General features: G+C 38.2%; 1 protein-coding gene across 1 annotated transcript in view; it reads right to left on the reverse strand.

Moving 5' to 3' along the window:
• The window catches only part of CACNA2D3 (calcium voltage-gated channel auxiliary subunit alpha2delta 3), a gene marked incomplete at both ends in the record, with an annotated part of 408,746 nt that overhangs the window by 262,632 nt on the left and 122,489 nt on the right, over positions 1 to 23,625 (reverse strand). The window contains one exon of the mRNA XM_083869455.1: positions 21,851 to 21,910. Coding sequence (XP_083725581.1) covers positions 21,851 to 21,910 — 60 coding nt within the window. The remainder of the gene's footprint in view (positions 1 to 21,850; positions 21,911 to 23,625) is intronic.

Here is a 23,625-nt window from a genome sequence, read left to right on the forward strand (position 1 = left end):
AATAAAGCATGGGAAAAGGAATTATTGCTTTAGTTCTTTGCCTAAAATTCCACATGCCTCCCAGAAAGATAACTGAAATGGAAAAAATAAATGCCTGGGTGACTTAAATATTTAATTCTCATTCACAAACCTTACATTAGGCTTTAAATTTGGTGTGACCTCTGCTGTGATTAAGTACAACTATGCTGTACAGCACAAGCCAGGGCAGCAACTCTTTTAATACAGAGACTGATAAAAGTGAGCTAGAAGCTGTATTACTTTACCTACACTGTACTACGCTTGAGTTAATTACAATTATTATGAGGAGAGCCTATGACCTCAGATGCAGCCTTATCCTACACAGATCACTTGCTATCAAACCCCCAGACAACAGCTTCCTCACAGCCCTGGGGCTGACCACAGAGACCAACAACTTACAGCAACACAAAGGATGTCAGAGAAAAACTGGATTCAGGATTTTCTGATCATTTTACCCAACAGTAAGTTACAAGGCTCCCGTTAAACTGTCCTGAGCTACCTTCTTACTGTGGTTTGCTAAAAAGCAGCATTCCATACATTGAAAACAGAAAAAAACATGAATAAACAAATTGTGTTATAAATGACATATCATAACACTAAAAGTTCTCATAACACATTCCTCATTCTAATCATAACTTCCTACTCTGATAATAACTATCATTATGTTGACTTTAATATAAATTCTCCCTAATCACTTTCTATCAAGGTTATTTTTGTCAGCTAAAAAACATATAGATCATTGATTATATCCATAAGCTCATCAATTATTATATTGCTGTCATTCCGTAGTAACTATTTTTTAACAAGTTTCGACATATGAAGGGGTGTAAAAACTGAAAATAATATCTCTCTCTTAACCACATTTCATATTTTTAGTCCATATTTTTCTGGCACTTACTGGCCTCCAAGTTATATACCTACATTAATGGGGGAATAAACCTCCCTGTCCCAGTATTTACTCAAAAAAACCCATATCATGTACTCTCTCTTCTCTTAAATTCAGTGGTTTTTTACTTCTTCAGCTTTATTTATAAAAGGTTATGCTTACTGCAAATTCTGTCCTGGAACAGACTTTATTAGATTAAAACTAATTTCCTTCAAAATGTCTGCCCTTCTACATCTGAGGAAAACATCCTGACTTAATATTGGAAGGGAGGGAAAAAGCCCTAGTTTCCCTAGGGAGGAAAAATATGCCCAGAGCCCCCACAATGACAACAGACATCCTTTCATCCCTGTATGGCACAGTCTTTTCCCACTTCTGGGGCTCCCTACAAGCTGTGCCTGAGGTTTCCCACGAGGAACACCCAGTGCTGGCCTGGCCCCTGCTGCAGATCCAGGTGCACCAAAGCACCAAGGCAGCCCTGCCCTGCAGGCACTCATTCCAGGCCCAGCCTGTGCCTGCACTTCTGCCGACTGCATGAAATGTTGCAGGAGTTGGGATGCAACAATAGGATTGGAAGCCTCATAGCAGAGTTGCCCCTTCTCCTTGGTGGCTGCCCCAAAGGTGGAACAAGCAAGATCATTTACTGCCAGACAAGACATTTCCTGACACTGGCAACTTGCCCATATCAGGGTAAGGAGAAATTGCCTAAAGGTCATGACAGAGAGGAAAACTGTACTGGATACTCACACTTCTTTATTTTAGTGCCAACAGCAGGTGTAAGAGGTGTGCTGTCCTTGTGCTCCAGCTGCTGGGAGAGGTGAGGATGGACACTGTGAGGAGCAGGGCTCCCAAGGAAGATGGACACTTCTAGGATGTGATGGATGTGGTGTGAGGGAGCTGCTGTGGGTCAGATGGTGTGTGCACATCCCAGGACCTGCTGATCCTGCTGATAGTGGCTTCTCGAGCAAAATTAGCATTTGCAAACCCTTGACATGGAGTTCTCCAAGCAAGGGCATGGAATTACTCTTGATAAAAAGAACTGCCAACCATTGTCCATGGGGAGAAGGAAACTCAACACTTCCCCACATTTCTGTGAGCCCATATAGCTCTGTGAGGGGTTTATATTCTCCAGATGCACCACATGAGGACGTGCTTCAGAAAAGCTGATACAGACTCTCTTTTCACCATCACCACTTAAATATTCATAGGAAGGGGAAGTAATGGGGAGTTTATTGGGAAGAGATTACAAAGGAAAGATCTGATAGTAGAGGAGGGCAGAACTACAGAGTGACCTTTAATAAATAATTGCCATGGTCCCAAGTGAGTTAATAAAATTACAGACTAATTTAACCACATCCCTAAACTTGCCCTTGAACAATTGCATGGTCAAGACATTGTATACAAACAGAGAGGTCAGCCTTTGCTAATGACCACAAAAAGCTTCCTCAGTGCAGCAGTGCAGACATGCTGTAGTTAGACTCAGGCGCTGAGTCACAGACTATACCCTTCCCTACATGTGTAAAGCATTAAGTGTTCATCACAGAAACTTAAATAAATTAAATCATTCCATTGCAAATGACAAAAAGGGAACTTTCAAGTTGCAGAGTTATTATTCAGAGATATGGAAGCAATAAAGTTAAGGTTCCACAAGGCAACCTCAGCTCTGGACTTTGGTCTGCATGTAGTGTGGTTCTTAATTCCATAAATCACTAATAGTTTTAGAGTTTTTCTGGAAAAGAACAGAATAATAGTTTTTATTGGCATACAGTCTATAAGTTCTCAATAAAGATAGGTCTACTGTATTTAAATAATCCCGCTTCCTTTTTACTGACATATTTTTATTCACTAACATCTCTTTCCTCTATTCTCATATTTTGATGTTCCAAAGTCACATTTTTCTCCAGAGAGCTCCACCAACAACCCTCACCTCTAAGAAACTAAGCAGTGTACAAAAAGTTTTCTCCATGAAACTATCTCTCTGCATTTTTGTATTAATTCACAGTATTCCACATGTGCAAGAAAATAGATAAATCTAACTTAATTGAATCTGCAGGAGGTCTTTATATGCCTATAATATTTCATCATTATTCAGGTCTGTTATTCACAAGCTTTTGCAGGTTACCTACAGAATATATACCATCTTTCAAGCAAGTGACTTCATCAGCTCTGGTTGCCATACAGGTAGCTCACAGTACAGAGAAGGCATCTTGTATATTTGATTCTGTATGGAAAGGTGTATTAAAATCACAAAGTCTATGTCCAATCCACACAAACAAGAGGACAGCTTCAGTCTTGCCAACAAAAGAAATTTAGGTTTATATTGTGCAGATAGAACATTACAGTTTTCTTATGTTGGAGGTTGTACAAATTACTTTACTTTTTAAATTTTTCCTCTATTGTCCTAAATAACCTGAATATTTTTACACTTATTCTTCCTCAACTACCTGGCATAGAAAATCCTGAAAATTGGGGAATCTACAGTCAGGCAACTTGCTTGGAAATGCCACATCGAATGTAGCAAAAAGGTCATCAATGGCAAAACTGAATATACAACAGGTTCAAGAGCTTCCTACTGTATCTAGTATTGAAAAAAATGCAAAGGTGAAGTTCTTTGAAGATTTTTTTTAAAAACTAGATTTAGAGGTTCTTACACCGTAAGTGGCTGTGAAATCAATCAAACGTGGATACATATGTCAGAATTTTGCGAATCCTACTCAAAGAGAAAAATGAGATAGAGCACAACACAGCTATACAAGAGTCCAGCAACAAAAATATTGTCTATGGATGGCTTTGAAATATTTATAAACAAGTGTAGTGTTACAGCAGAGGGAAGGAAAACTATAAACAATAGGGTCATATTGTAAGTTTAATTAATAAAAAAAAAAAAGGCAAAATATCTGAAATAACAAAGGAACATCTTTAAAGGGACTTTGGGGGTGGGAGGGCACAGTTGGGTTTTTTAAACAACCATAAATGCTCTCAGTTTTGTACTGGGACGAGACAAGAGTGGCATCTAGTGGCTCCCAGCGTTACGGTGCTTCTTCCCATTGAAGAGCTGGGACACAGCCCAGACCTGCTTTTCTGCCGTGTTCATTCCAACTCTCGGGGCTGGAATTGAGCCTCTGGTGAGTCCTTGATGGCAAAACTGGGGAACGGGAGAGTGGGGAAGGTTAACAACTAAAGGAATAAAGTAAAAAGATTTTATTCTTGGTTTATCGGGGCTTTGTTAGGAACTTTGCTTAGAAGCAAGTAGGTGGGATTTTTGTTTTAATGTGGCAGGAATAAACTGTACATTCTTTAAGGAAATGTTCAGTAAAACTATAGGACTAATACTGGTTGGTTCTTTATGTGTGCTTGTTTACTTACACCTGACTTCCAACTATAAAGGATATTAACAGACCATGTTCATATACACATACACGTTTGGCCATATTTTCCAAAATTTACTTAATACTCACGAGTTACATATTTTTAACACGAAAATACTGAAAAAAAGTTCCCCAAGTGAAAATTTTAGAAACTCTTTATGAGAGCAGACAGTGCATTTGCAGGAATGCATTTCCAGAGAATCATTCAGATCCCCTGGGGAAGGATCACTTGCCTAGAAAAAGGGTACAGTATTATGGCATTAGGGAAACTTGATGAGTTTTTGATCCAGGTTCCACTTTAATTACGTATTATTAATAATTTTGCAGTTGGAAAAATCCACCATTGTCTATGTATAACTAATTAGGAACTCATGTTTCTCAAATTAAAGAAATGTGTAGAGGTTTCTTTTGCAATGTGGGGTTGAGCTGAGAATACATTGCACTAGAGCATAAATTTTCCTTCACAGTCCAAAAACTATTCCTCTACAACACAAACATACAGGAAATTAAATTGTGTATTATATTCCAAAACTGCTGCGAGACGCTACAAACATTCAAATATCACCACTGAAAAGGCCATTTAAGTAACTTCATCTGCCTTGCATTTGCCATTCTCATCTCTTTGAAATAATTATCTGATAGTAAAAATAATTTCTCTATTTATCCCTGCACAGAGTAACCACACAAGCATAAGTATATATTAATTGATAATACTGTTTATGACTTGGATGGCAAATGACTGAACATTACAATTGCTGCTATTACTATCAGCAGAACAGCATGCAAGGCGGATTTGAATTGTAATCAGCGTCAGACACAAAGCCATTAAACTAATATTTAACCTATATTAAACAGAATCCAAGTGTTGAATGCTAATACATATATATACAGTGATGTAATTTAAAACATTACAAAATGTATGTAGCAGAGAATAAACCAAAAAATCTGTGTGTGGTGGCCAGTCACTGTGTTTGAGTTCAACTTACCAAAGTGTCTATTTACTTCAGAAGTGACTTTCTTTTTTTGGTTTTCAGAATTCAAAGTGAAATTTAAAGCTAAAATTTCATTTTTAAAACTGAAAAACAAAATTATTTCAGATTTTTAGAAAGTATTTTAATTCTGCCAGACACTGACATTCACCAAGTCCAAACAGCAGTTTTTTAGCTTCTTTTTTTCCCCTGAATTTCGGTTAAAAATGGTCACAGGCTTTATACAGTGAATGCTATGAGGAAGCTTAGATTTAGATTCTTGGAAAATAAAGGATTTTGATAATACAGCTGCTGACTTGCAATACAATAAATGAGATTTGTTAGCACAACTTGCCAGAATTGCAAGCTTTAAGTACCATCCTCTTCTCGGTAAAGAAAATTTAAAACCTAGGCAAAAGCAAAGCCTCAGTCAGTACATTATCTGACTACACTGTGTGATTCCATCCAGTGTATTGAACATACATCACCAATTTTACATCATTATAATGTTCTAGCTATTAAGTTTCCATATTCTATGATTATTGAGAATACAACAGCTCTATGGCTTCTTGCAGCACCTGCAAAACACAACATTTATATTTGCTTTTCAAAACACGGTCTTCCCACGTGGGCCATCTCTGTGTGCTGGATCACTCACCGCAACTTCCCTGTGACCTGTCTGTTAGGACAGGGCAAGCGTCCAGGGGTCACAGACCCAGCTGAAGGGGAACAGAACTGCACCATTTATTCGTGTGAGCAAAGAGCAGGAGTGCGAGCCACGGATCAGGACTCAGGTGTGCTCACTGCCCTTACACACACACACACACACACACACACACACACACACACACCCCGTCACGTGCAAGCATGCAAAGCAATCCCTGCTCTTGAGTTTTCCACCTAAACACAAGGGAGAAGATTTATACCATCAGGTGACATCCATAAATCCATAAATCCATAAATAATTAGGTTATCCCAATCAGGAAGATAAGCAACACCTTCAGATCATCAACCACTTTATTGGCCATCAGGGTTTGCAAGGAGTGGGAGCGAGAAGTGGTGGATCACTTGTTGAAAAAGGACAATCAAAAAGAAAAGAATGTAATTAGCAAAACATCGCAAATGTAAGAACAGCCAGGTCCCATACCCAGAGACAGTGATTGCAGCGCTCCCTAGCAGTGCTGACCTCTGCCAAATGCAGTGAGCTGGGGGAACAGACCATCTGCAGATCTGTACAGCACCTGCCCTGGATGTGTGAATGGCCATTTCTCCTGAAGTAGTGGAGACATGGTTTTAGTTAATGCAGGACATTTCAACTGGTAAAATGTTACTAAATCAATTGTATATCAATATACATTTTGGTATCACAGCAGTTACAGTTCAGGGTGTAGGGTAACAATAATGGAAAACAGAACTTGCCATTATGTATCATTAAAGTATAATCAATTACAGAAATCTGTTAGTGCATTCCTTCAGGGACTCAATCACAAGGAAACACAATCTACTTAGACGTGCAGATAACAAACGGAAATGATTTTTAAAACAAAGTGACTAGGTTGAAAACATTTTTAAAGATAAACTTTAACAGATTTCCTGACCTCATTTTATTAATGCAAAAGTCAAAATAGACAAATAAAGCTGGCTTTATATTCCAAGAATGGAATATGGAAGTTCCTATTAAATCTGGGCCTGGAGCATGTATTCTCCAGCCAACGTGCAAGAGTGCGTTTGCTGTATTCATCATTATATATTTGTGTGTATATGTACAATGATGTCACTGTTTATGGCACTGTAAAGTCCAAATCAGAAAACACAGATTTTACATTGTCCTTCTGGAGTCCCCTCACACACGGGCTGAGGGCAATGCTCCCCGAATTCACCAGTGCATGTCATGGCTTATCTGGAGAGCGGAGCAGAGGTGCTGCACACTGCTGAGGGCTCCCGGGAGCCAGGCAACCATGGCAAAGAGCTGATGAAACCATCAGCCACGTCTTCGCCTGTGAGGAGGATTTGTCGCTGCAGAAATGCTTTGTCAGCCAAAAGAAGAGCTGAGCTGCAGTCTGGAGAGTAAGGGCAAGGCAGCAAATGAAGCAGCTTTGTATCCCATATCCTGTATATCTCCTCCTGTCCCTCTCTTGATTTATCCTGGCACACCAGGGGCTCTCCTGCTTTACACAAGTGACACAGGTGACTCACCCAGATAAAATAAAACTGGATCCACCCAAACTGGCCTTGACAACAATCTCACCTCTCAGTTTTGTCTTCTCATACACAGAGGGAAAACAGGAAGATGAGGTGAAAATCTGCATTGTTCTATTTCTCCACAAGCCCAGCAACCTCTGCTCAAGAGGAATACTGGTGCTGCCTCAATGTAGAAAGGCCAAGGACTGGGAATTATTTGGAGGAAATACACAGTAGGGTATTTACCAAGGAATTAAATTTAAAATAATAATAATAATAATTCCATTTATCTATGGGGTTAATTGTGGATACTCTTAGGGCTGCTATTTTAAGGAGTTCAGTGCAGAACTCAGATCAAAAAAAGTATTTTGGGATTCAAATGGTTTTATAGTACATGCTACACATTCTTATTCTCTAAATTTCAATTAATCTTTAAGAGATTTCTCATTCTATAGCCTGTAATAGATCCCAATGAATGTAGGTGCCATAAAATCTGCAGAAAATTGCTGTTCCAAGGAATGAAACAGAGTAGATAAGGGGAGAGGATACAGATATTGAATAATTTCTCATAACAATACCATCTGATATTTAACCTCCTTATTATGCTTTTTCATATTATTGACATTTAACACATAGCTAAAGCCTGGAAATTTAGGTCTTCCTAGGAGAAAAATAATCATTTGAGTTTTAGAGAGCTATCTCAATAGATATTTACCCATATGGGAATTTCAGTGAAAATGAGAGAAAATTTCAAAAGGCAACATAGGATTTGCCAGTTTACTGAGGAGTTTGCACTGAATTTTGAACATCTCTACCCTGTCATTAACCTGTGGCACCAATGCCATTATACTTAGTGGGACTGTTATTTTCCCAAGGGTTTGTAGGAAGCATCTGTTTCCCCAGCATTGAGTGCATTAGAAGATGTGACACTTGTGATGGGGAAAGACACGGGGAGCTGAAGGGCTGCTGGGCCTTCTGTGACAGGTCTTGTGTAAGACATGATCAACCAGCAGCCAGGGCAGTGTGGAATACATGAGGCTGCTCCAGTGGCCAGGCAGTGAGGAAGAGTCAGGGCAGCACTTTCCCACAGCAAGTCCCAGCCTGTCTCCCCCAGAGCTCTCTGCTGCTGCCATGGGGGCAGAATTGGCAGAATTTGAAGCAGGAGAGGGGGGAAGTGAGTTAAGCCCCCCAGTGAGGAGGGGAGTGTGACTGAAAGGAGAGAAGACTATGGAGAGCAATTCAAAGCTGTGCAAGGGCAGCAAGGCCACTGGGCTGGGCAGAAAGGCTTGGAAAGACCTCACAGCCTCCAAAACCTCCCACAGCTTTTCATAACCTCAGACGGCCTCTGCCCAGACTGTTTTACCTCATCACAATTCCATACACCCTGTCAAAAAAAAGAAAAATAATCACAAAGCCAACATAAGCTTCCACAAGCCATAAAAATGGTACCAAATCTCCTCACTTTGCTGTCAACCAGCTGGGCCTTTGCCATCCCTACACCCAAAGCTTCCATGGTCCATTCCAACACAGCACATCCCCCTCTCCTCACCCCTTCTTTGATGCAAAATTCTGGTTTGCATATGATGCTGAAAGCTCTTGGGCTGAATTTGTCAGCAGGAGCTTCACACAGCACTGAATATCCATTAAACCTTTCACTAATATCTCTGATTGGCACTTTTTGGATGCACAGCAATATTTTTCTGAACACATGCTCCTTGTTTCAAAAAGCTAACTGGACACAGAATAGAATTTAAAACTGTCTTCTTTTTTTACATTTCAATTGAATAGTCTGAAAGCTTTAGCTGAACAGCTGATGGTTTAAGTCTGAAATCTAAAATGTATGAAAAGTAATATTAAATAAAATTACCATTATGTAAATGTTCCTTTTTTAATGAATCACAAACAAAACACTTATTTAAACCTGGCCTGCGTGATTTTTCAAGGGAGAAACCATTGCTTTTTTCCCATCCTTTTCCCATAGGCAAGTACATCTTCTAATCTTTTATTTCATGCATTTAATCATTGAGCTTTGTTGAGCAAAACCCACGGCCTGATCTTAGACATGGTCTTTCACTAGGGGATTTTTTAGGGTATTTTTTAAGGAGGACATCTCCCACAGCATAACCCACAAAACCAGTGATAAAGATGTGCATTATACTTAAGGTTGAATTGCAGAACTTTAAACAAAATTATTAAAGCATAAATACAAAACTATACATGCCTTTGAATGTGCATATTTAATTCATCCTCTCAGTCATGGCCACAAGTCTATATGGAGTACAGCTCAGAAGGCTGAAGGTTTTACACATCAGAGATTTGTCAAATTTTGAAATTTTCAGTTTTTATATTAAAAAGACCTGAAAGTCATTAACTGTGGCCCTTGACATCGATCTACTGTGTGCTGTGCTGTCACCTATTATTCATGGAAAAATAATTGCTTTTGTTTTTCCAAATTTTTTTTATCAGAGTTTAAAAGTCACCAGTGACTATTTCACAAGGAGAAGTTTCCAGCTATGCATTAATTAAACATGGAAGTGTATTTTTATGATTAAAAAACCCCATAGTTCACTGAGTCCAGGCAAATCCTGTATATTATGAATTGACAAACCATAACTGATGAAATGATGCATGAAAATAGAGACAGAAGCAAAATAACCTACTTGAACCCAGAAAATTTTCAGACAATAACCATTACCAGGTTTAATTAACGTTAACAGAAAAGTGGGGGCTCCTTCTGTTTCAACTTAATGAAGCTCAACACATGGACACTACAATTAGAGACAAAAGCATAAGCCTAAAGCAAGTTATATTTCAGGATTGAAATAATGAGTTTTGGTATTTTAATTTCACAGTCAGCAATTACGTGAGATCCAGAAACAAAGACACAATACATGCAATGGAAATGTTAAGGTACAAATGCAGCTGGTTTTCACGCAATATCTTTCTTATAAGCCAGAGGCAAGAAAATAATTTTTTTTCCCACAATAAGCAGTATGATATACAATACCCTGCAAATATTTCGACTATGGTCATCTAAGATTTACTCACTTGCATACTACACAAGTCAGAAACGTGACCTCATCTAAAGCCCTGAACTGCTTAGTGACTCCTATCATGCCTTTCTCATATATATTCATTAAATCTCTACCTATAATACTGTTATTTCCATTTAAAATGATTGTTGTGTAGCAAAAAAAAGCTGCTCTCCCACAAAAATGAATAAGCCTAGATCACTTCCACCCTTTTCAATAATTTGCCTATTCCTAAATACTAAGCTGGAAGAATATATGACCCTTAACTTAATCTCATCACCAAGCACCTCCACATAAAAAAAAGGCACAAAAAGAGAAAAGATGGTTTGCCATTTATGTCTCCCATTTATAGTTTATTAAACCTAGAGATAATAGGAAAAAGGTGGAAAAAAGCAGAGAATGTCTGGGCTGTAGTATCAGATATCACTGCTTATTACTGGCTATCTGCCTAGTAATCATAAATCCATTGGGTAATATTCTCAAATCTTTTGCTTTTCAGGTAGGTGTGAGCCAAAAAGAAAAAAAGTTTAATTTTCTATGAAGAGCAGAAAACAGCAAGCACAGCACAACTGGGTACCAGGATGCATAAATATTCCTGATTACAAACCCTTGCACATAAAGCAAACAGGAAGAGTTTGAAGTTAACAGTGTGTACATCATGCAAAAGGTATCTCTGTCCCAAAAGATAGATATCACATAGACTATGAATGAACTGCTCCAATAAATTATATTATTCCTCAGAGGGGAGAGGAGAGCAATGTTATAAACAGTGACTTCAGAAAAGTGAGAACAATAGGGCATTGAATTTTGTAAGAGTGAATTAAGGATCTTTTTTTCCTGGAGGAGAGCTCAGTATCATTGACCAATGAGCCCTATAAATAAAAGCATTAACTCCAGCACTGCCTGTTCCCCTAAGCACCTCAGCATCTTGCACTTTCAACATTCTGTACCTGCATTTAGTTTCAGATACAAGTACAAGTGCACACAGAATTAAAGAGATATTTCAAATAGATTTTTTAAAAAAACATTTTCTGGGGAACTCAGAAAACACATGATCCTGGCAGAACACACATCTCAGACACATAGCTTTGATGTAAGACTGAGTGCGCCTTTGTAGAAAACTTAACAAATCAGAAAACAACAATCCCTGTACATCACCTCCTCTTTGTGCTGTCAGATATGTACTGAATATCCATGGATAAAGGAAAGCTAAGCCAGAGCAGAATTTTTCAAAATGAATCTTGATAGGATCAAACTCTTCCGATCTGTCACTCACCTTTGGCATCACTTAAACCAATGAGAGTCATTTTCTTAACACATTCTCTGAGATCTTGACAGGACTGGGAATGCAGGAATAAGTCTGACTCCAGTGTGAACCCTGCTCAGTGCTGAGGGCAGGGCAAAGCACAGGGCTCGGAGTTCTGCTGACCTTGTCTGCAGCACAAAGCTAAAAGCTAATTGAAAAGTGTTTTCAGATGAGAAGCTTTTTGGTTTTTTTCTGAGAGAGAGAGATGTCCAATACTTTCAAGGCCACGAATCTGAACAAAGGAAGTCAAAAAACTGCATACTATGAAGTGAATTTCAATGTCAAATTCCTGTTTGCTATCACCAGTATGCCAAACATTAAGCACTGGCAACTCTAACTTCACCTTGTATGTCATTTCTCTGGTCCTTTAGCTGCTTTCTTGCTTAGTTAGAATTGGAAATTGATAGGCCCATAAACATCTACGAGAGACACGTTATTAAACACATCATCTCTGTCTGCTCTGACAACGATAAGCCAAGTTCTTAGGTTTATGGCAATCTCAAAGAGTGCATGTTTTTCAATAACATTTTGATCTTTTTTCCTCATCTATGCAGCATTTCTTCCTTGCTTCCAATGCATACTTGTTTTGCCTGACTTCTCTGAAACCTATTTTAAAATTTTATTTGAATGTGACCTACTCTTCTGCTCTCTCCAAAGGTTTTTTTTAAAGTAGTTGAAAATGGTTTCTCCATTTTAGCCTCACTTTAAGCAAAGGTAATGGCTCTTAAAGAGACTTGCAAAAACATTACTGTCAGTACTCTTGAAACACTAAGATATTAACACTTAACAGCTTTGCCTTTACCCATTATTTAGGTATTTCTCCTTCTCCATCCTTCTTCCCTGCACTTTACAGTCTTCTGACACCTAACCTTTTTCTGCGCGTTTCTTCTTCCTTCTGCATCCTGCATGTCCTTCCTTTCACAAAACAAAGTTTGCCTCGTTTAACCTGTTCTGCCAACTGGTCATTCCTGCCCAGGGCAGGACCTGGGGCAGGTGGGATCTCCTCTTCCCAAAAGCACAGTCTGCCTGGAAATGCAGGAAAGCCTCCAACTGCTCAATTGTAAACTGTGAACAAATGGTACACATGCAGTTCTGACTGGGAGGAAAGGCAAAAACATTGGCTGAATCTGTTCTGGTTTGGGCAAACTTGGAAGGAATGCTGAGCATTTTGAGAATAAATTCTTTTGGAGTCTCAGGTAAAGTTCTTGCAAGTCTACCCTCACTCCCAGTTGGATATGAGAAATTTCACTCTAATTTTAAGGATTAAGTACTGTTACTGATTTTCTGTTAAATGTTCATTTCATACTGTCTCTCTCCTTTTTCTTTTTGTCCCTTTTACCTGATTGAAAATTAACATATTCGTGGGACTGGTTTCTTCTGGTACATCATTATCCCCTTATCTGAACAATACTTGTTTATTCTGTTGCTGTTCTATTGGAATAAGTTAAAGAATTGCCTTGCAAAAACAAAAAATGAAAGAATTCCATGTTGCAAAAAAACAATTATTTTATCACTATTCTAAATAGAATTTCAGTTTTTCTTATAAAACCCACGAGTTTGTATGAATATGCAAGAATCTAAGCTTTTAGGTCTTTTAAACATGGCTCTAATACTTACAAGATGCATACAGAGAGCATTAAAAAAGCTACCTGGAGATACTTAATGACTTGAGAATGGGAAAGGAAAAACTGTATAGGTACTATCTGTATGAAAAAACTTCCTGTTCCATCTTGTTGGTGCTGTTAGATGTGACCTGTTAATCTTCTTAGTTTTGGAAAACACATTTCTTTTTTTCAGAATCGTGCCAGAGAGGAAAATATTTATGCTGCTGTTCAAAGCTATCCTCTGAATCAAGTAGGAGAGACACTCAGACTAGAGCCTCTGAGATCCAAAACGACTGCCCCATCCATCAGGCTTTTCTGAGCTGAGTGTCTCACTAACTCTTCTGCTGAATAGTTTCACATAATACAAATAATTTTATATTCACTAGAGAAGAAACTTGAAGAGGTTGCTCATATCCTGAGAGCCCCACCTAAGTGATTATGAGTTGCTCTGAAGCAGAGGTTTCTCTTGCTCAGGGAAAACCTTTGGGATGTCTCAAGGTTTAATCAGAGAACCTGAAATTTTGAAAACACTCACAGGATGATAAAGTTGTTTTGTTCTCATTGCTGGTAGCAAGCAAACATAATAAAGGACCATAAAAATATAAAAGGTAAAATCTCAGGAAAACAGCATTATCAGCCCAGTCATACAGTTCTTTGACAACTCTAGGTTTCAGATTTCTGTGAGGTAATTTACAGCAGGTATCACGAGACGAAAGCACTGTGTCCATATTTGATGGGTAGAAATGAATTTATGGAGTGTTCTTCAGCACACACCTCACATACTTCAGATAGAGACTGCTGTTCTGGGACAAGCTGGCAAGAGTAAACCCAGAAATGTCTGAAAACTACTTCTGGCTCATGGATACCAAGAGGACAAATCCTGTAGCTGAAGTGAGAAGAACCAACCTCCAGAAATCTGTGCCAAATTTCCCAGAAGCAGAGAACATTTTTTGCAGTAACAGATTCAGACCAGAGCTGCCGGTTCCTCTGCTGTCCAACCCCGTGTAGACAGGACAGCCATTGAACCAGACAGGCAGAGAATTACTGTTCTTTTTGGATGGGACCCTTATATAAGCAGAACTGCACCAAAATTACAAAATTGCTGGAAAATCATCTCTCATGCATCTCTGCTTCTGAGACAGCAAGATAAACTTTGCTCTTCTGTGCTCAAAGTCACTCCTTGTCAACGGAAGTTATGAACAAACAAAAATAAAATCAGTCTAGTTATTTACATTTGATTTTTTTGTAGTAAGAGAACATAGATTGTTAGCAAGACAAATGTGTGGAAGGAGGAAAAGTAATAAAAATTATCCACTGATCATAATCTTCTGGAAACAACAAAAATATTCCCTCAGTGCTCAAACATCTCCAAACTACAAAACTCCAAAGTGCAAAAAATTAATGAAGTCATTTATCATTAGAAGAGGAGCTAAAATATTGGTAGCTTGGCTTCCCAGAACCTTGTTTCTCTTTTTCCCTTCACTCGCCACAGAGTCAGAAAACATAAAAGCTTTGAAATTAAAATAACCAAAAAGGTGCAGGGCATTTCTTTTTCTCTGTACTCCCTTTCTGATACTTAATCCCTACCAAGCATGCAGAGCGAAGGCCAAGTGGGAGTCTTCCTCTGAAGATTACTTTGCACATGAATTCTGCCACACATTTTTACCAGTTATATCTGGATTCACTGATGTCATGATAGCTTCATAACCAATTCAATTTTCCTCTTGCCAACCTCAAAAAATAAATAGGAAAGAGTAGACAAGCTAAAATGCTCTCCACTGAAAAGGCCAAAAGTCTGAAAACCAATTTGTTGCAGTGTTAGAGCAGTTGGCAAGTCCTTAATTTGAGCTCACAAAAATCAGTAAGAATAATACAAAACTAAGAACTACAAAGAGGAACCTTTTATCTCTTTCAGAAAAAAAATATTTGAAGTATTTTATGAAAGAAAAAATACCAAAGGAAAAACTAACATCAAATAAAAACTCTAACTGATGCTTTTATGATTTAAATGTGGCCTGCTGGGCCTTGTAGTTCATTAGCTCACTAGACACATTTCTGTGCACTTTTTCCTTCCTTTTAGCGTTTAAACTGCACTGTAATTCTTAAGCGTTTGAGACTTTGGTGTTGCAGTCAGTTTTTAAGGACTTTCTGAATTCTGTAATTCTTTTTTTCCTTGATCTCCCTTATCTTTTGATCAGTATGGAAAAATTCAAACTATTCAGAATAAGAACCACACCTCTGCAGGTCCTGGCAGCATTTTACACCCTAGCTGTATCCAAACTATGCCTCCAGCTGGATGAACAAAACCACAGAGACTCCCAGTGTCAGAGTGAAATAAGACAAAGCCCTTAAGAGCAGATCCTGGGTGAGACACCTCGGGAAAGAGCTCCAGAGGCAGATTTTACAGATGAATAAACTATAGTGCTCTGCAACTACTTCTGCAGGAGTTGTGCAGAAGTTTACAGCATAGATTTGTGTGAGCTAGGGATCTCTTCCTTCTCCTGCCTCATTGGAAAGCTCCAGCTGCAGTGTCCACATCCCACCCAAACAGAGCTGAGAGCACTTGGACCTGCAAAATATTTCAAAGAAAATCTAAAAAGTAATTTAGGCTGTTTCCAGGCTTGGAGTTGAGACAGACTGAATTCTGATTTAGAAAATAAGCAGCTTGGATAAACAATCCGTGAAGTTTGTCAAACTTCAGATGTTGCACTCCTATTTTAAATGCACTTTTCCAAAAGTAATTTTAATCTCTGTTACAAGTGCTCGAAGTCCAAGAGGCTTCCCTTTCCCATTGCAGATGTTCAGGACCCTTCAAGAGCTGACTGCAGACTAGTGGACATTATTCTGACAGCCAGAAAAATATTAATAGACTGTAAATCTGGTTATCATGTGCCTCATGCAATATTAGTGAGACAACAAATACGCAAACAGACTTTTCTGAAATACTAACATAAAGTAATGCATGTGTTATAGTAGAAGTTTCATAAGATTATGTGGAATAGTTCTTCTCAATTATCTTTTGTCCTGGTATTTTTCAGTACCTGATGTCAAATGTAATTATCATCTATTTGTTTAAATTTTGATTAAATCCCTAAGCATTTAATAATCCATCTTTATAAAATTTTGCCTGGTATCATTATACTAAATAAACATTCAGGTGGTTTTTTTTAAAGTACCATCAATTTAGGTTAAGATTTTATATCTGTGTTTAAGCTCCATATCTAACAGCTAAATTGCAAAATCAGAAAAAGTCAGGCAGCTCCCCTTAAACAATAAACTATTGAATAGTATTAACAGTTGGAGGATTAAATCCAGAAGCTGTAAACCACATGAACTGGAGACTAATTGTGCTCCTCAGCCCTCTTTTACTATTTGTGCTTTCTCCTAAACATACAAAGTCTTAATTTTTGCAGATTTTCAAAATATGTATTTCAAAAAAGTGCATTGTTCCCATGTGTAAACCACTGGAAACTCCTTAACTGTCCATCTGCTGATTTCACAAGATTTTTATGTAGCCAACACACACAGTCTTAGAGTAAGGATGTGATTTTTCAAGGACACCAAATGCAATTTGGAGTTAACAGACAGCAAAATCTGGCAGACAGGTACCAAACTCTGGTATAGTTTTGCAAACCTTTTCCTTAAGGCTCAGCCATATGTTATAGATCTTAGAAAAATGAATAATGAAAAACAGCCTTACACTACTATTCCTTTTTTATCCCACTAAATTATGAGTATTCTTAAAATAAACTAATCTTTTCCTAAAAACTATTTGATTAATCCTCATCTAGTCTTCGGGTATAAAACTGAAATAAAGTCAACAATCTTAAAACTTTGGCACTTGAACCTCTCCTATCTTATGCAGGAAGTAAACCTACAATAATAAAAAAAAAATTTAAAAAAAAAAAAAAAAAAAAAAAAAAAAAAAAAAAATCTGGACATTCCAGTGCATCAACTGTGCACCAGTTTTGATTCTAACTGAAAGAAATAACCTTGCTTTTTTATTATCACATCACAGAAAACCTAGCAGGAATGTAAAGCAAATGAACTAATCAACTTAATTAACACAGAGAAAATAAATAACTACCCTGCAGATTTGTATTTGTAGCGAAATCAGTCAGCAAATGAAAAGTAGTCATGACAAAATTTTGTGTTACTTCCTTCCGACACTGGGGTCAGCAGTACAAAAACTGGGTACAAACTAAGTTATTATAAATCTTTCTTCTAAAATTAATGGTGTTTTTTGTCTGTTTGTAAGTGACAAAGCACAAGTTATTTTTACTGCCACATTGAGAACTCCAGCACCAGCCCCACTGCTGAGCATCCACCTCCTGAGATTGTGGAAACCCAGAAAGAGTCCAACCCTGCCAGGGGAATCCTGCCCTCCCTGTGCCCAGATGATACCAGCCCAGGTTTGTGGTCACAGAGCAGTGACAGTGACACGGGGGCATAGTGAGCCCAGGGCTCAGCAGCCTCCCCAGCCCCCGGCTGCAGGCTGAGCCTGCTCCACCACCCACTGAGGAGGGCAGCAGCTGCTGAGACTTTTGTGCATTTTTACCCTTCAAAAGCCCAGTTCTCAGTGGTTTGATGAAGTGTGGTGGGAGGAGTAAGCTTCCAAACCTATGTGGTTATATCAGCTGCATATGCAACAAATTCTTAGGTACGTGGCAGCTCCAGGGAAGAGTTTTCCACTTCAGAGCCTCTTCCAAGGGTCTGAACACCAAACCCACCCGTGTTTCTGTGAGCCATAACAAAGCAGTTCACATCTTAGAAAACCCACTCCCAAGCACAGAGACAGTAGAAGAATAGGAGGCCAAATTTCAGTTACCAATGCTTATAAATTATTTGATTGCTTTGGTTTTTTTAATAGATCATCTCCTAACAGAGATGTTACTCTCTTTATTATCTTTCTCCATTTTTTTCTCTCTGACAAACAGCTAAGCCGAGGAAACTAAAGGATGATTGTAGAATCACTTCAAAACCTGCAACAGCCAATACTCTTGCAGTCTTGCTGGGTATATGAGAAGGCAGTTGACCTCTATGCTGGGGGGTTTTCCATTATGTTAAAGTCACAAAATCAGGGGAATGGCTTCATTTTAAACAAAGGTGAGAACTGAGACATTCCCATACAAAGGAAGAGAAGCAGTTTCTAACACCTATATATTATGATAGGGCAACTTGCTACAGTAATACAAATGGTAACTTCTTTTACATCCCCAAATACATTAGGCATGACTAAAGAAATTTAAAAACTTGAAAATAATATTTAGTAACACCAAATGACTTGCACCCATAACCATAAGGTAAGGAAACCCTAGACTGAGATTCAAATATAAGTAGAATTTAGATGGTTATTTCCTTATAACCTCACATCCCTAACAGAAGAGGAAAAAAAAAAAAAAAAAAAGAATCTCCCAAACCCCAAATATTGCAAGGTAAATCTTTAAGGTCTGCTTTCACTGATTCATAGTTTGGCCATTACTCAAACATGCAATGTATAATACTGATGAGTTAAACATCACATCACCCATTTTGATTTATTACTTTCAATTCTCTGGGAATTTTATTTATGTTTATGACTACAAGGTTGGTGGTGCCAACAAATTCAATCCAGGGATAGATAGTTGAGTGCTTAGACCATAATACAGAATTACAGTGTATTGATTAGAATACCTATGGAATCACTAAGGACAAAACTAATAATGTTACTATGAAAAACGACCAGAAGGGATCAGGTTTAGTCTAAACAAGTAATACAGTTTCAGCATTGCTGAAGAGAATACCAGCAGTCTAAAAGGTGAAGTCTTACAGTTATTATTTTCTTTAAGTTGGTGTTTTTCTACAGTCAATAAAAATATTAATATTATTTTATTTCTCTCTTTTATCATTTTTATGTACTAAAACAATATTGTCTATGCTGTCCTCAAGACACAGAAGACCAAATTCACCACAGTGTTTCTGTGAACCATAACAAAGCAGTTCACATCTTAGAAAACCCACTCCCAAGCACAGAGGTAGTAAAAGATCAGGAGGCCAAATTTCAGTTAACATTAATTATAAATTACTTGATTTTTTTAAATAGAAGATGTTACCCTCTTTATTATCTTTATCCAAAGCAAAATAACACTTTCTTTATGTGCTTTCTGAATTTCCAGAATATCTGAGCACAAAGAGCACAGGCTGGTGCTGTATCACATATCACTAATTCAAAGCATTTAATCCTGTCTTCCACACGTCAGCCAAAGCAACACAAATGCCAAAAAATTCCTCTTTGATTGCAGAATTGTATACACTGCACATTATATAAGCCTTCTGTCCCCTTCCACTTGAATGTACACGATCAAATCATCCTGGCCATTACTTTCTATTGAGCAGATGGTATTATGAGATTTTTGATAAAGAACAACAATCACCCAGCAAGGGTTGCAAAGGGGTCACTGAAACCAAGATTAACAATTGATTAGCTTTAATGGACCATGACAGTAATAAACAACAGAGCTCCACACAAAGATTTGATTGTCCTGTTAATGTTGCTGACACAAATGGCTTTTAACTGGCTTCCCGAAAGTGTTAATATCACCAGAGCCTCAGCAAATGAAGGACTTTGTCAAAGTGAGAACTGTCCTGCAGTGTTAAGAAGCATTTACTGCCGCCCTCTAAAACATCTTCTCTAAAGTGTGTTTCTGATTTATTCAGACAATAGTTCCTATTTCTCCAAGGCTTAAAGTTCAACAAAATGAAGCACAGCACACCTCTGCAAGACTGGAGCATAACAGAACTCTAATGCATTTGAATACAGAACCCAGCACCTCTTGAATATACAACAATAATGTGAATTATCATTTTCAGTGGGCTCGTTTTACTCCAACCTGGGCTGACAGATCTTAGTATCACAGCCTTCTAAACTCAATTTTTTTATGCTTGGTTCTGATAAGCTGACTCTATTTTTTCTTCCTTTCTGCACATAAATCAGTAATTTGTATCATATTTTTATTAAAATAAAGTGAGTTTTGATTACTGGAAGCAACCATGGCAAAATCTGAAAACAGAACTTAACAGATCTGTTTATTTCTTTGATACACATATGGGAAAATGTCTATGGAAAAAGTCTCTGTTTCCTTTACTTCTTTAAGCCCAAAATTTAAATAGTCTTATGGCAAATATTCACAGAAGGTTTTAAAATTAAAACTAGGTAGAGACAAAGTAGACAAAACTCCACCTAACATGGCATTCAAGAAACCATGGATATAGAAATTCAATTAAAGGTAAGAAGGTATTTACTCATCTAAGCATTAAGTAAGACTTTCTGTTAAACTTTCAGTGTCAAGTTAAATTACTTGGTTTCTAAAATCAACTTCTTTTTTTTTTTTTTTTTTTTTTTTTTTTTTTTTTTTTTTTTTTTTTTATGTCTTCTTTAGGCAAAAGCTTTTGCTTTAAACATTTTTAGCTGTGAGCTGCCAGGGTGCTGCTCCCTCCCGTGTTATGCCTAAAGGCAACACACAACAGTGGTGCACCTCTAAGGGCTCCTACGAAAAACCAGCATCTGCTCTAGACACTGATCCAAACACAAACCACTTGCACAAATTAAGGTCATGTTAATCCCATCCCTGTGGGTCTCACCCCATCTGCAAATTCGACTCTCTGCAAACCAGCTCCTTACCAGCACACTGCAGACACAACATGAGGCTAATTGATGTGTTCAAAAATGTGACCTACACGGATATGCAAGGGAATTTAAATGAAATCTCTGAAAGAGTAAAAGCCACCTGCTTGGCGTCCCAACACACAAGCATTAAGTACATAACCTGTCAAAATACTGAGCCAGCCTCCTTTAATTCTGTTATAGATGAGCAATGGCACGATTGGCTCTCGCAGTTAAGGGATGAATATTGTGTGTACATTAAGAGAAACTTTATTGATGTATATTTGTGTTATTGTGGTTTGTCGTTTGGACGTTCTCTGTTCTCCCCATGGTTCCCTTTCCTCCTCGTGTATTGTTGCCCCCAGACAGCCCATCTGGGTTGTCCCAGACGTGGAGGGAAGGAGGGAAGGCATGTACAGGAGCCCCTTGCACGGGGCAGCTGGAATGGGGCTGGCATGACAACACTTGAGATCCAATTGAGTTGCAGGAGAGTAATGCCCACCGATGGAGGGCAAGGAAGGGTTGATGACAGACCCTGGGAGGCGTCAGGGTTGTGATCCAACCCCAGGGGTATGAAAGGCAGAGTGGACATTTTGTAGACAAGCACATGGCACCATCCCAGCGCCCTGCCCTTTTTCCTTATTCAGTCCTTTGTTGTATTTTGTTAAGGTTTAATAACTTGAAATTTTTAAAAGTGAAGGTCATTCCTCACAATTCCATTTTCTGTAATCAGCATCCTTCTACTACTCACATGTTTGGCTTTCTACAGCAGCTCTTCAAGAAAGCTATTGTATAAACCATTATATATACTCTGATGATAAACATTTGAGAAAATAATTATTTACTACCTGTAAGTCAGCATCAAATTCATGTTTCAGATAAGCATCTTCTGCAGCTTCAACGAGACGCTGAAAAAAAAAAAAACATGTGTTTTTGAAATAATAGATAACAACTTTATAACCTGATATAAAAACACAGATTGTTTGAGGTTTGTGCAATTTATCTGCTTTCATACTTCTTTGAATAAAAATATATGATCCAGATTTTAAAAAAGAAATAAAGGACCAAGTTTTTAAAACTCTCAGTACCCACTGTTGGTGGTACAAAACTCTAAAAACAAGTCACCTATTAATAAATAAATAAATTTAAAAGTCTATTTTTCCACCAGTATTCAGCTTCCTGCAGCTCCCATTATGAAAATAATTTTTGAGAGAACAAAAATATAGTTGATTTAACATCAACCTTATTTTGCAAATAGGAGCCCTTCTCAAATCTTCCTTAACATTAATACCCGAGGTATTCCCTAATAATGCACTTGATTTCAAGAAACTGACATAAAAATGAATTTCTAAATTACAAATCAACTATAAATAGTAAGAAAAATAGAACCTAGGCTCGTTTATTGAGCAGACTGAAATACTATCTTAACATACATTATCACAAGATTTTTCTGCAATTACAGAAGTAACATTTACAGAATGGCAGCAATTCAATAGTATTTTTGCCCTCTTAAAAATATCCATAACTCCTTGTACTGGAGCTGTACTGTTCCTCCCCATTATCATCTGATAGGGAAAAAAACATGGTTGCACCAAAACACAGCTACCTGAACCATTTAATTCATAGAAGGGTTTGCTGCACATATTCTATTGGGAAATGACATTATACCCTTTCTAAGGTTTTACTCAGGGTTCTTTATACCTCAGAGTATTTTAACCATGGAAGAGACGCCTAGTTTTCATTTAAGCTACCTGAGCATCCATATATGTACAAGCCAAAATCAAACAAAAGACTGTGTCTTTTCCTTTCTTCGCTCTATCAGACACTGGTACACATAGATATTTTCAGATATTTTACATCACAAAGCAAGGTCCAGACTCTCATTAACAATACGCAGAGTGGGCAGCCATGCACACATTTTTTTCTCCCTTTTCATAACCGTTTGCACATTTATCAAGTCTTTGGATATAAATCAAAATGAAATCAGAATTCATATTGATTGCTATACAGTTTGAGCTATAATGGAAACTGAACCAAGAAAAATATTTCTGGTTGCCAATGCAGAACAAATGGTTGAGTAGAATGCTGACAGTTTGAGCAGAGTGGTGGCTGCAGGGAGGGTTTGGGGTTTGCAGAGCAGCAGCAAGTCCCAGCCTTCCCTGGCTGCTCCTGCCCATCTCCCGCTCACTCACAGCCAGCAGCACCTAAAAACCCCGGGCCCTCTGCTGGGCTTCTGCCCCCTCCCTGCACACCCTGCAGGGAGAGTCCGCAGACTTTTCTTTGGTGCAGAATTACAGTCTCAAACATTCAATTAAAAACTGGAAATACTCCTGATACCTCGGCTGATACAGAGAAGCAAAAGGCCACTTTCCCAGAGCCCTGGAGCAGCTCCCTGACATTTCACTGGTTCCAGCTTTAAACAACTTGTCCCCTGAAAACCCAGCTGTTCACAGCAAACCCATCTCTGACCCAAACTGGAACTGAACTGAACTGGTTCCAACACTGGGCAAATCAAACCACAACTGAACAGGCAAAATGTCCAAGCTCACCTTCCTATGTACAGGGGTAAAAGAACCCCAAAATAACAACACATCCCAACCCGCTGCAGGAGGGGGATCCATGG

The sequence above is a fragment of the Zosterops lateralis genome (assembly GCF_965231275.1).
Source record: "Zosterops lateralis genome assembly, chromosome: 11".
In the NCBI taxonomy this organism is placed as follows: Eukaryota; Metazoa; Chordata; class Aves; order Passeriformes; family Zosteropidae; genus Zosterops; species Zosterops lateralis.